The sequence below is a fragment of the Engystomops pustulosus genome, chromosome 5 (genome assembly GCF_040894005.1).
Source record: "Engystomops pustulosus chromosome 5, aEngPut4.maternal, whole genome shotgun sequence".
NCBI lineage: Eukaryota > Metazoa > Chordata > Amphibia > Anura > Leptodactylidae > Engystomops > Engystomops pustulosus.
In genome coordinates this window covers 91,613,469-91,626,168 of record NC_092415.1, presented here as the reverse complement: position 1 = coordinate 91,626,168, position 12,700 = coordinate 91,613,469, and the positions used below count along the sequence as shown (strand labels likewise).

Genomic DNA, 12,700 nt, shown 5'->3' with positions numbered 1-12,700 from the left:
CGAATTACCATCCGTGGGCATGGCGCCATCAGTCGGTAGCTCTAGGCACAGCAGCAGTGCCATCGCTAAGCGACAGCAGGCGGTGCTCAAACTGCTGAGCCTAGGCGATAAAAGGCACACCGCCCAAGAGTTATCACAGGGCATCACGGCGCAGACTGATCTGTGGCTGGCACCGCTGAACCTGAAGCCAGGCATGGTTGTGTGTGACAACGGCCGTAACCTGGTGGCAGCTCTGCAACTCGGCAGACTGACACATGTGCCATGCCTGGCCCATGTGTCAAATCTCATAGTTCAGCGTTTCCTCAAGACATACCCCAATCTGTCTGATTTGCTCACGAAGGTGCGCCGCATCTGTGCGCATTTCAGGAAGTCCAGCACAGATGCTGCCACTCTCAGGGCAGCGCAGCGCCGCCTCCAACTGCCCGCTCACCGACTGTTGTGCGACGTGCCCACGAGGTGGAATTCAACACTAACCATGTTATCCAGAGTTTACCAGCAGCGCAGAGCGATTGTAGACTGCCAGATGTCAACTTCCACCAGAACTGGTAGTCAGGTCAGTCAGCTTCCTCAAGTCTACAATGAGGAGTGGACGTGGATGTCTGATATCTGTCAGGTGCTGAGTAACTTTGAGGAGTCAACACAGATGGTCAGTGGTGATGCCGCCATCATCAGCCTCACCATCCCGCTGCTTGGCCTGTTGAAAAACTCTCTGGTCAGCATGAAGTCGGAAGCTTTGCGCTCGTCACAAGAGATGGGGGAAGAAGATTCCCTTGTTGATAGCCAAAGCACCCTTAGGTCTGTTTCTCAGCGCATATCGGAGGAGGTGGAGGAGGATGAGGAGGAAGAGGAGGAGAATGTTGGCGAGACAGAAGAGGGGACCATTGTTCAGTCCTTCACTGTTCAGCGTGTATGGGCAGAAGAAGAGGAGTTGGAGGAGTTGGAGGAGGAGGAAATGGACAGTCAGGCCAGTGAGGGGAGTGAATTCTTGCGCGTTGGGACTCATATGGCAGATTTCATGCTAAGCTGCCTATCCCGTGACCCTCGCGTTCAAAGAATTTATTCCAGCACCGATTACTGGGTATTCACTCTCCTGGACCCACGGTACAAGCAAAATCTTTCCACTCTCATCCCTGGAGAGGAAAGGAGTGTGAGAATGCATGAATACCAGCAGGCCCTGGTGCACAAGCTGAAACAGTATTTCCCTTCAGCGCTAGCGGCAGAGGGCGTACTTCTACGGGACAAGTAGCGAGGGAGAGTAGGCGACCAGGCAGCTTGTCCAGCACTGGCAAGGGTACGCTTTACAAGGCCTTTGCCAGTTTTATGTCACCCCAGCAAGACACTGTCACCTGTCCCCAGTCTCGGCAGAGTAGGGCTGATCTTTACAGAAAGATGGTGAGGGAGTACGTAGCTGACCATACCATCGTCCTAAATGATCACACAGCTCCCTACAACTACTGGGTTTCAAAGCTGGACATGTGGCACGAACTGGCGCTGTACGCCTTGGAGGTTCTTGCCTGCCCTGCCGCTAGCGTGTTGTCCGAGCGGGTTTTCAGTGCAGCTGGTGGCATCATCACCGATAAGCGTACACGCCTGTCGACTGACAGCGCTGACAGGCTGACGCTTATCAAGATGAATAAAGCCTGGATTTCTCCGCATTTCCATTCTCCACCAGGTGAAAGAAGCTGAACCTGAATAATGTATGCACTCCTCCTCCTCATTGTCCTCCTTCTCCTCCTCTTTGTACACTAAAGCAGAGGAAACTGGCTATTTTTTTGCCAGGGCCAACTGGCTCTGGCTATAGTACTCTATGTATTTAATTTTTCTGGAGGGCCAACTACCCTGTCCTCTGTTTGAAACAATTTTTGGGAGTGCCACATACAGGCACTCAATCTATGTAATTTTTCTGGAGGACCAGCTACCTGCTCCTCTGGTTTGAAAACTTTTTTGGACTGCCACATACAGACACTCAATCTATGTAATTTTTCTGGAGGACCAGCTACCTGCTCCTCTGGTTTGAAAACTTTTTTGGACTGCCACATACAGGCACTATCCAAATTAAATTGTCTCCATAGCAGCCTCCACACGTCGTCTTTTTAGCTGCCTTCACACGTTGTCTCCATTGCTACCTCCACACGTCATCGCCATAGCTGCCTCCAAAAGTAGTCCATATAGCTGCCTCCATACATGGTCCCCTTATCAAACGAGCTGTGTCAGGCAGAATTTTGGATTGTTTTCATGGCTTCCATGTTAACTTTGTCGCCACCCTGCTGTGTAATCCACAAAATATACTGGCAAACATTTATCATTTACCAATATTATTTCAGCGCTTCTTGCGCATCTGTTTACATTCCCCTCACCCGCCAGAACCCAAACTTATAAGAACGCTACTACACTTGATCTTATACAAAAGGTTCTTAGAAGTGCTGTTTGGGGAGTAGCCTAGAGACAGGGGCTTGGATTGGCGAAAGCTCGCCTGGCAGCGGAGCGCCAGCTCCATCCCAAGATCCAACTAACATAGTTTTAACTGCAGCACCTTTAATCTACTACTAGTTCACTGCCTCCATACATGGTCCCCTTATCAAACGAGCTGTGTCAGGCAGAATTTTGGGTTGTTTTCATGGCTTCCACATCAAACTTGTTAACTTTGTCGCCACCCTGCTGTGTAATCCACAAAATATACTGGCAAACTTTTATCATTTACCAATATTATTTCAGCGCTTCTTGCACATCTGTTTACATTCCCCTCACCCGCCATATCCTAAACTTATAAGAACGCTACTACACTTGATCTTATACAAAAGGTTCTTAGAAGTGCTGTTTGGGGAGTAGCCTAGAGACAGGGGCTTGGATTGGCAAAAGCTCGCCTGGCAGCGGAGCGCCAGCTCCATCCCAAGATCCAACTAACATATTTTTAACTGCAGCACCTTTAATCTACTACTAGTTCACTGCCTCCATACATGGTCCCCTTATCAAACGAGCTGTGTCAGGCAGAATTTTGGGTTGTTTTCATGGCTTCCTCATCAAACTTGTTAACTTTGTCGCCACCCTGCTGTGTAATCCACAAAATATACTGGCAAACTTTTATCATTTACCGATATTATTTGAGCGCTTCTTGCTCACCTCCTTTGGTTCCTCTCTGCCACCCATTGGTTTTAAGCCTGAGTCCATTTGGGGTATGTTGCCAAGACACTCTCTAGCCTGCCGCTGCTGCCGCTGCCTCTGCATAGTCCCCTATAGTGTCAGGGTCAATTATTGGATGTTTTAGATGCTATCTAGCCTCATTCGGTCACTCTGTCATTGCCATGCTGTTGCCCATACTTTTGGCATAATGGTGCGATTAAGCAGCCTCAGAGGCATCCAAGCATGCTGCCCCTGCTGTTTCCTGTCCATTTCCGTGGTGTTTCCATCCTTTTCTGAGGTTCCCAGGTGCTTGGCCAAGCTTCCCTGTGCAGATCCTTGGTCCCCTTGAAAAATGCTCGAGTCTTCCATTGACTTCAATGGGGCTCGTTATTCGAGACGAGCACTCGAGCATCGGGAAAAGTTTGTCTCGAATAACGAGTACCCGAGCATTTTAGTGCTCGCTCATCTCTAAAGTTTAACCTTGCCATTATATCTGATGAAAGACATATCTATTGCATCCAGCTACTTATCCAACAAGTGGCTGGCCATCTAATTTGAAGCCCACACCCAGTGCAAAATCACCTTGTGTGGACTGCAGCTAAAAGATTAAATTGTGTAAACAGCTGAACCATATGAGCATGTGACTGGTCATACAATTCAATTTAACATATATGGACTATGATATACTTATACTGAACATCAAATTAGACTCTTTTTACATATTTTTGAGGTATAGGTGAGCACGTGGGCCCTTTTGAGTGCCACCTTAATTTTTTGCCCTGCCTGAGATCACACATTGATGCTTTTAACGTCATAACTTTGTATAAACATTACGTTTATTATTTTTTTCAGCTCAACATTGCTGCTGACTTATAACCGTTGGGTATTCAGTAATGTTATGTATTTTATTTATTATTTTTTATGTATAATATTGAAGTATAATATGTGAGAATAAGGATGCGTACCTTTTTTATGTATAGAGACCATAACTCGATTAAAATTTCCATAATAATTGTCTTACGGAACCAGTGTGAATTGGTGCTTGGTGTACTTCTTATTCTAAATATCCCATTTACTTGTCGTCTCTGTTTTGGACCAACTCCTGTTTGTTTTTGGCTTTAGCAATATTGATGGATTATTGACCGATTGAAAGAGGACACTGACAGATGAAAAGAAGGGCAAAATGATCAGTGATGTCAATGCAAAATTACTGCCGACACCCTCTTCAATCTTTTGGGGGGGTTTCTACATGTATCAGCTTTTAAAAGAACAGGTTCTGTCGTAATCTATGGAATCATCTGATGTCAGTGTAAAAAGAGTGCACTCTTTGATGTTATAGTGGGATTTTGGCCCTCAGCTCAGTCCTTTCAAGCTGGCACAGACGTTACCTTGTCAGGCTGCGTTCCCGCTTCACTTATTTGATCAAGTTGACCCCTGTAATTACCCATGGAATTGAAGAGTGAAGCAATTCTAAGAGCTGCGGCTGTCATGTGTGTGTCATACTAAAACACATCATTGTTTGAAGACCAAACCACGCTCCCTATGCATATTTGAGCATGGCACAACGTTCTACAATACCACAGGCTCTCTGGAGCCAGTAAATACCTGTTTTTTAACGTGATTTGCCATGATTCGATTCAAGTCAAAAAAATTTTGTCCGAAAATTCGACGAACGTTTCGAATCAAATTTTTGAAAAATTTGCACATCTTTACTTACTATGATAATGTATGTAACTTAAAGAATGTAATAAATGATAAAGATGGCGTGCAGTGTATGCATTTTCCCTCCTACAAAATTTAAACAAAAAGTGATTAAATGGTCATACAATTTGTGAGCAAAAGTATACAAAAATTGGCAGTGTTAGAATTTAGCAATTTTTTTAACCCCTTATCTCTGCCCCTGTTTTCCATGTTAATGCCCAGGCTATTTTGCAGTTTTTTCCATCAATGCCTTCTAGAAGCTGATTGGATTATACTGTGTAAGTTGAAATCTATTCTGGAGAATAGCTCCCACCCCATGCATGAGACTGTGGTGGCATTGCGGAGCACCTTCACTAACCGCCTGCTTCACCCCAAGTAGGGGTGATTATTATATTATTAGATAAGAGGATTATCTTGCCTAACCTTTCTGATTTTCTGTCACTATAGCTGTATGGGGTCTAGCTTTATTTTCCAGATAAAAGCTTTTGGAGCAGTGCAGGGGGTGCCAGATTCATGAAGAACATGCTTCACAAATCATGAATCTAGTGCACCCTGCACACTCTACAGGCAAACTGCCCTTAGTGCAGATTTCATTATTTTTGATGAATTAAGGCCAATATGTAGTTTGGACTGCATATTGAAAACCATGAAAACAAATCCCATAAATGATAAAATATAATTATGTAGGCCAATTCTAACACATTTAGAATATTTTCCCGTTTCCTAGTACATTTCAGAGTATATTAAAGAAAACTTTGAACCCCATTTAAAAAGCCATCATATGCCTCTGTTTAATAGAAAAAAAAAAGTTATTAGAGCATAGTAAATGAAAAAAACTAAGCAGAAAAGGGATGTATCCTAAAGAGCTAATACCAGACATACAGAGGTTTTTCTACTGTTTTCTGTCCTCTATGCACTGTCCTGTAAACTCTTCCACTGTGCATGGGTATTTAAGGAGCGTTTTTTGATTATGCTTAGCTGTCTTATTTTGTCAATTAATTTATTTCTCATTATTCATTACTCAAACCATTTATATTTCAGATACAGCAAAACATATCATATGAACAAATGAACGACTGGACCAATCCAGAGAGTATGAAGAAAACATTCATTGAAATTTTTCTACCTTACTTCAAGATAGACAGCAGCTATTCAATGAAAAATGTCCTACGTCGTATGGGAATGACTGATGTTTTTAGTGAAACCAAATCAAACCTATCTGAAATTTCCCTAGAAAGTTTGTACCTGTCAGATGTAATTAATTTGGTAACTATGGAGGCCGATGAAGATGGTACTGAAGAAGTAACGAGTGACGATGATCATCTTGGATTTTTGAGTTTAAGGCTACCACAAATGACGTTTAGAGCAGATCACCCATTTATCTTCATAATACAAGATATGCCCACCAGGTGTTTTCTCTTTTATGGACTATTTCAGAAGCCATGATTAACCACTTTCCCTCCCTGCACTGCCTCTTCTCACCATACTGTGTGGTGTAATAATGCAAAGGGCATGAAAAGGTAGTGCTGGATTCACCCTTGAAGCAACACAGTAAAATATAAAAAAAAAAGTGACATAAAGAATTAAATAAATACGGATACCGAGCACTAACTCTCTAATGTCTAAAAAATATTAATGACACAAATCACAATGTTCAAATACACATAAAAAGCACATTAAAAATCACATAAATTGATAATGTCTATATTGTGTATGTTGGTAAATATGACGTCATAGACATATACATTGTAATTATTACAGTTTAGGATCACAGGCTGGACAAAGTGGTACTGTGGCACTGAAGGGCCCTGGTGCCTTCTCCTGCCAAAAATAGAGATAATAAAAATTTAAAAAATAAAACAGTTATAAAAATATATGACGTGGAATATTTAGAGAATGAACTAATTTTTATCCTTTAACACTTCACACCATTAACACCATAAGCTGTTTATCAAAGAGACAGAATATTTCTAGTGGCCCATGGAAACCAATCACAGCTCCCCTTTAAAATATTCATGAGCACTGTTAAAATGAAAGCTGAGCTGTGATTGGTTGCCATGGGCATCTAGAAATATTCTGACTTTCAGACAGCTTGATAAATCTGCCCCAATGTCTCACAAAGTCCAATACTAATAAACGTCCTGTTGTTCTGAAGTATAGATGTCTTAATCTCAGTTGTATCAATGGTTGTAGATATTGAAATAACTATTATAAAAGGTCATTGGAGACATAAATATAGTGTTTTGTCATATATACAGTCCAGATAGAAATTATGCACACATGTGATTGACTGCCGAGGACAATGAATAGTTGACTATAGCGGAAATGTCACATATAACAATAAACAGAGGACACTATTTAGATTGTGTCAATATATTAGCATGTGCATGGAGACTCACGTTTTCAGCAGTCCTTAGGTCGGCTTCTCCTATGGTAATATGCCTAAATCCTGGAGCATGAAGCTAAAGGCTCTCATTTCGGCGTTCTCTGGATTTGCATGCGCATGCGTTTTTCTCCGATGTACTTCAGCCGAATTGCAATCTCCATAACAGGAGTTGTGTATAACGGATGTCACCGGTCTATATGGTCTCTAGATTCCAAGTGAGTTTTCCAAACACGATCTCCCCACTAGTGGTTCTTGTATTTTAAAAAAGTGTAGTGTTGTTTGTTATTTAGCTCTCTGCACGAAAAAATAGTTATTCTAGACGCGTTTCTGAGCCTCTTCTTAGCTCCTTCCTCAGTAGCTAGTTCAAAAACCCTGCCTGGATCTCAGACTTTTGTTTATGTCAAACAACATACTTAAACAAATATACATCTTTCTTTACCTTTTAATAGGACTTACCGTATTGATAATTGTTAATAATTAATCTCTATGTGTTGGGCAAATGCAGGATATGTTATGCGTTTTATCTGATTACACTTTATAAAAATAATGAAAATATAAAATATGAAGGGATATGAATTGTGCCAAAGTGGGAGTTGCAAGCACAGCATGCATCTGTGTGCTGGAAATGACAACCTGACATAGAATCAATGGTGGGGGCACAACTCCAACTGGGCACCACTGTTTCATTACAAATATATAGAGATTTTATTGAAAACCTCTCTATATAGAGAGAAATATCTCTCTATATATCTCTACTGAAACAGCGATGCCCAGTTGGAGTTGTGCCCCATATGTGTGTATGTATACATGGCTATATGTTTCTATAGCGGTATATATATACACTCACCGGCCACTTTATTAGGTACATCATGCTAGTAACGGGTTGGACCCCCTTTTGCCTTCAGAACTGCCTCAATTCTTCGTGGCATAGATTCAACAAGGTGCTAGAAGCATTCCTCAGAGATTTTGGTCCATATTGACATGATGGCATCACACAGTTGCCGCAGATTTGTCGGCTGCACATCCATGATGCGAAGCTCCTGTTCCACCACATCCCAAAGATGCTCTATTGGATTGAGATCTGATGACTGTGGAGGCCATTTGAGTACAGTGAACTCATTGTCATGTTCAAGAAACCAGTCTGAGATGATTCCAGCTTTATGACATGGCGCATTATCCTGCTGAAAGTAGCCATCAGATGTTGGGTACATTGTGGTCATAAAGGGATGGACATGGTCAGCAACAATACTCAGGTAGGCTGTGGGGTTTCAACAATGCTCAATTGGTAGAAAATATTCTCCACACCATGACACCACCACCACCAGCCTGAACCGTTGATACAAGGCAGGATGGATCCATGCTTTCATGTTGTTGACGCCAAATTCTGACCCTACCATCCGAATGTCGCAGCAGAAATCGAGACTCATGAGACCAGGCAACGTTTTTTCAATCTTCTACTGTCCAATTTCGATGAGCTTGTGCAAATTGTAGCCTCAGTTTCCTGTTCTTAGCTGAAAGGAGTGGCACCCGGTGTGGTCTTCTGCTGCTGTAGCCCATCTGCCTCAAAGTTCGACGTACTGTGCGTTCAGAGATGCTCGTCTGCCTACCTTGGTTGTAACGGGTGGCGATTTGAGTCACTGTTGCCTTTCTATCAGCTCGAACCAGTCTGCCCATTCTCCTCTGACCTCTGGCATCAACAAGGCATTTCCGCCCACAGAACTGCCGCTCACTGGATGTTTTTTCTTTTTCGGACCATTCTCTGTAAACCCTAGAGATGGTTGTGCATGAAAATCCCAGTAGATCAGCAGTTTCTGAAATACTCAGACCAGCCCTTCTGCCACCAACCACCATGCCACGTTCAAACATCGGGTTTGTTAGTGCATCTAAATATGTTGGATTTGCGCATGCACCATAATGGGGGTTATTTACTAAGGGCCCGATTCGCTTTTTCCTGACGTGTTACCCGAATATTTCCGATTTGCGCTGATTTTCCCTGAATTGCCCCGGGATTTTGGCGCAAGCGATCGGATTGTGGCGCATCGGCGCCGGCATGCACGCGACGGAAATCAGGGGGCGTGGCCGAACGAAAACCCGACGGATTCGGAAAAACCGCCACATTTTTAAAAAAAAATGTGTCGCGAAAATTGCACTTACCTTCACTCAGCCCAGCTCGGTGTATTCCAGTGCATTCCGATGCTCTTCAGTGCAGCAACGCCACCTGGTGGACGTCGGAGGAACTATCTTAATAAATCCCGGCCGGACCCGAATCCAGCGCAGAGAACGCGCCGCTGGATCGCGAATGGGCCGGGTAAGTAAATCTGCCCCAATGTGTCCGTGACATCTCACAGAAGCAGTAAATACGCACATGGGGAGGCGATGACGCGAAGCGTGCCTCTCCAGACTGGTGCATGCGCAAGAAAATCTTGGAGACTCCATAAACAAACTTGGAGCGCACCAGGCAAGGAAAGGGGACCTACATGCTATTATCGCCCGGGCGTCCTGATGGGCTCCACATATCTAAGCTAAGTATCCCTGTGAGTAATATCCATATCGGTTTTCTGTACACATTAATTGTTATCTCATATTAACTATTTATATATGGTTCTATAGGACAAGGGATGTGTGCAATAGAGCATATTTTGCTATGACCCTATATCATGTAGCAATGTGATTATTTAACTACATGGACAAGTGCGATATATCTTTTTATTGTGGATTACTCAATTATAAGATATCTCAGGATACTCCAGTGTATGAATTGAAGCGACACTTTTTTATCTACTTGTATCCCTATGAAGTATATTCACATTGTTTTTGTTGCACACATCAATTATCTACATATGGGGCTATAGGTCAAGGGATGTGTGCAATAGAATATATTTTGCTATGACCCTACACCCTGCAGCAACGTGGTTGTTGAATTACATGGGCAAGTGCAAGATCTATTTAGTTTGTGGATTACTGAAATATAGGATATTTAATACATGTAGGGGATATCTTAGTATATGATTTGAAGGGACGCTTGTACATCTACCTGGAGCAGACCTGTTTGTAGGTATATAATGTCACCGCATAGGCATATGTACTTGATCTATTTGTAGTCTGACTATCTAACCTAAGGGATGCGCGTACTATCTTGTGATTATGGACATATAGGGGGTCATTTACTAAGGGCCCGATTCACGGTTTCCCGACGTGTTACCCGAATATTTCCGATTTGCACCGATTTCCCCTGAATTGCCACGGGATTTTGGCGCATGCGATCCGATTGTGGCGCATCGGCGCTGGCATGCACGCGACGGAAATCGGGGGAGTGGGCGAACGAAAACCCGACGGATTCGGAAAAACCGCCGCATTTAAAAAAAAAAAAAATCTGTTGCCGATCTTGCATTTATCTTCACTCAGCTCGGCTCGGTGAACTCCGATGCTTTTCAGCGCAGCAGCGCCACCTGGTGGACGGCAGAGGAACTACCTTAATAAATCCTGCCGGACCCAAATCCAGCACAGAGAACGCGCCGCTGGATCGCGAATGGACCGGGTAAGTAAATCTGCCCCATAAAGTTACATCACAATTACTCATATCTTTTTTGCATTTATTCTGACTATATGGGCATGTGCAATATGAGACAAATTTGGATAGATACATCAATTGGACGGTGTTATAAATTTCTAATACACTATGAATATCTTTTGTGAATATTTTGTTATTTATGTGAGGACACTGGTTGGTTCTATTTTCCCACAGTGAGGCCCCTGAGGAACCGTCATACCCTAACGGTGAAATGCGTAGGCTTAGTGGGTCTATGTGTTATTTTTTGTTGACTAACGTCACAATATCTATGTGAATAGTGTATTTGTCTGTGTTTGTGAAGCGAGTAGTGCCCTGGTTGAAAGGCCTTGAAATATATACCAAGACACTGCCAATACAACTGGTTAATTCTAATATGAGACAGTGGGGGTCATTTACTAAGGGCCCGATTCGCGTTTTCCCGACGTGTTACCCGAATATTTCCGATTTGCGCCGATTGTACCTGAATTGCCCAGGGATTGTGGCGCACGCGATCGGATTGTGGCGCATCGGCGCCGGCATGCGCGCGACGGAAATCAGGGGGCGTGGCCGAACGGAAACCCGACGTATTCGGAAAAACCGCCGCATTTAAAAACCGAAAAAGTGTCGCTTGGGGAGCGCTTACCTTCACCTGGTCCGAGGTGGTGCATTCCGGCGCGATGAGATGACTTTCAGCGCAGCAGCGCCACCTGGTGGACGGCGGAAGAACTACATTCATAAATCCCGGCCGGACCCGAATCCAGAGTAGAGAACGCGCCGCTGGATCGCGACTGGACCGGGTAAGTAAATGTGCCCCAGTGTGTCTTTTTTATAAATGGAATCAATAAAAGTTATCTTTTAGATGTTTCTACCTCCTCTGGTATTTTTGAAATTTCTTATGGAAACATTTTCATTGTGCCTTGGTGACAGGCTGAATGTCAGGCTCTGTGATTTCATGCAGAACAAAGGCAGGGCAGATTGGAAAGATGGGATTGTTTGTAACAGGAGCCAGTGGGACTACCTGGTCAATTAGAAAGTAAATCTCCTGAGGATTATTGGTGGTTAAGGCCATACAGTACAGGTTGCATCAGGCTCAGGTTTATGGCAGTGTTGATAAAGGGAACCTGTCACCAGGAGACCCATTTTTAGCACTCCCCCAGTCCCAGAAAAAAAGATATGTTATATTGTACCTTTCATTAGCATCTGCTGTGTGACTAGGCACTTGTCCACTGGGAGTGGCTGGAAAGGAGCAGTTTTCCTCCCACCCTTGGGAAACAGCTTCTCCATGTGTCCTTTTCAAATGTATGAATAACTCCCCACACTCGGGATTGGCTGTAGAGGAGCAGGGGGCGTTGCTAAGCCAAGTGATGGGTGTTTTCATAAATTTGAAAAGGACATATGGAGAAGCTGTTGGGGGGGAAACTGCTCCTTTCCAGCCACTCCCAGTGGACAGGTGCCTAGTCACACAGAAAATGCTGATGAAAGGTTCTTGTATTGCAGCCTCATTTATTCTGCCTAATCTTTCTGTGCAGACTAACCTTTTCCTATTTAGGCTTCCTTAGTTTTCCATCATGCCTTTCTCCAGCCTGGCCCCAAGCCTCTGCAGCAGCCATCTTGCTCCATAGAAGCTAGACACACTACAGTCAGGCCCCTTCTACACTCGCGAGTGTGATGAGATGAACTTGCGTTAAACTCGCAACGCATGCTGCCCGGATCTCCCGGCCGAATGCTGCAAACCGGAACTGAACTCGGCATGCTTCTATAGATTATAGAGTATTATCGGTCTGTGTCAGTAACTTGGCCACAAAAATTCCTTTTCCCTTTGGAAACCTCATTAAAACTTGGATGCTCTAGGACTAGGTAAAGGCCCTCAAGTGCTTTTTGACAAATGCAGTCCTTTAGCTGGCAGAACAAGATTATGAGAACGTTAAAGCGCAACTACAAAT

At 43.7% G+C, this 12,700-nt stretch overlaps 1 protein-coding gene across 2 annotated transcripts in view; it reads left to right on the top strand.

Moving 5' to 3' along the window:
- Positions 1-7,076, top strand: part of LOC140133077 (ovalbumin-related protein Y-like) — a 128,861-nt gene extending 121,785 nt beyond the window's left edge. For both annotated transcript variants that reach the window (XM_072152680.1, XM_072152681.1), the window contains exon 7: positions 5,863-7,076. In XM_072152680.1, coding sequence (XP_072008781.1) covers positions 5,863-6,267 — 405 coding nt within the window. In that variant the 3' untranslated portion in view covers positions 6,268-7,076. The remainder of the gene's footprint in view (positions 1-5,862) is intronic.
- The last annotated feature ends 5,624 nt before the right edge of the window (positions 7,077-12,700 follow it).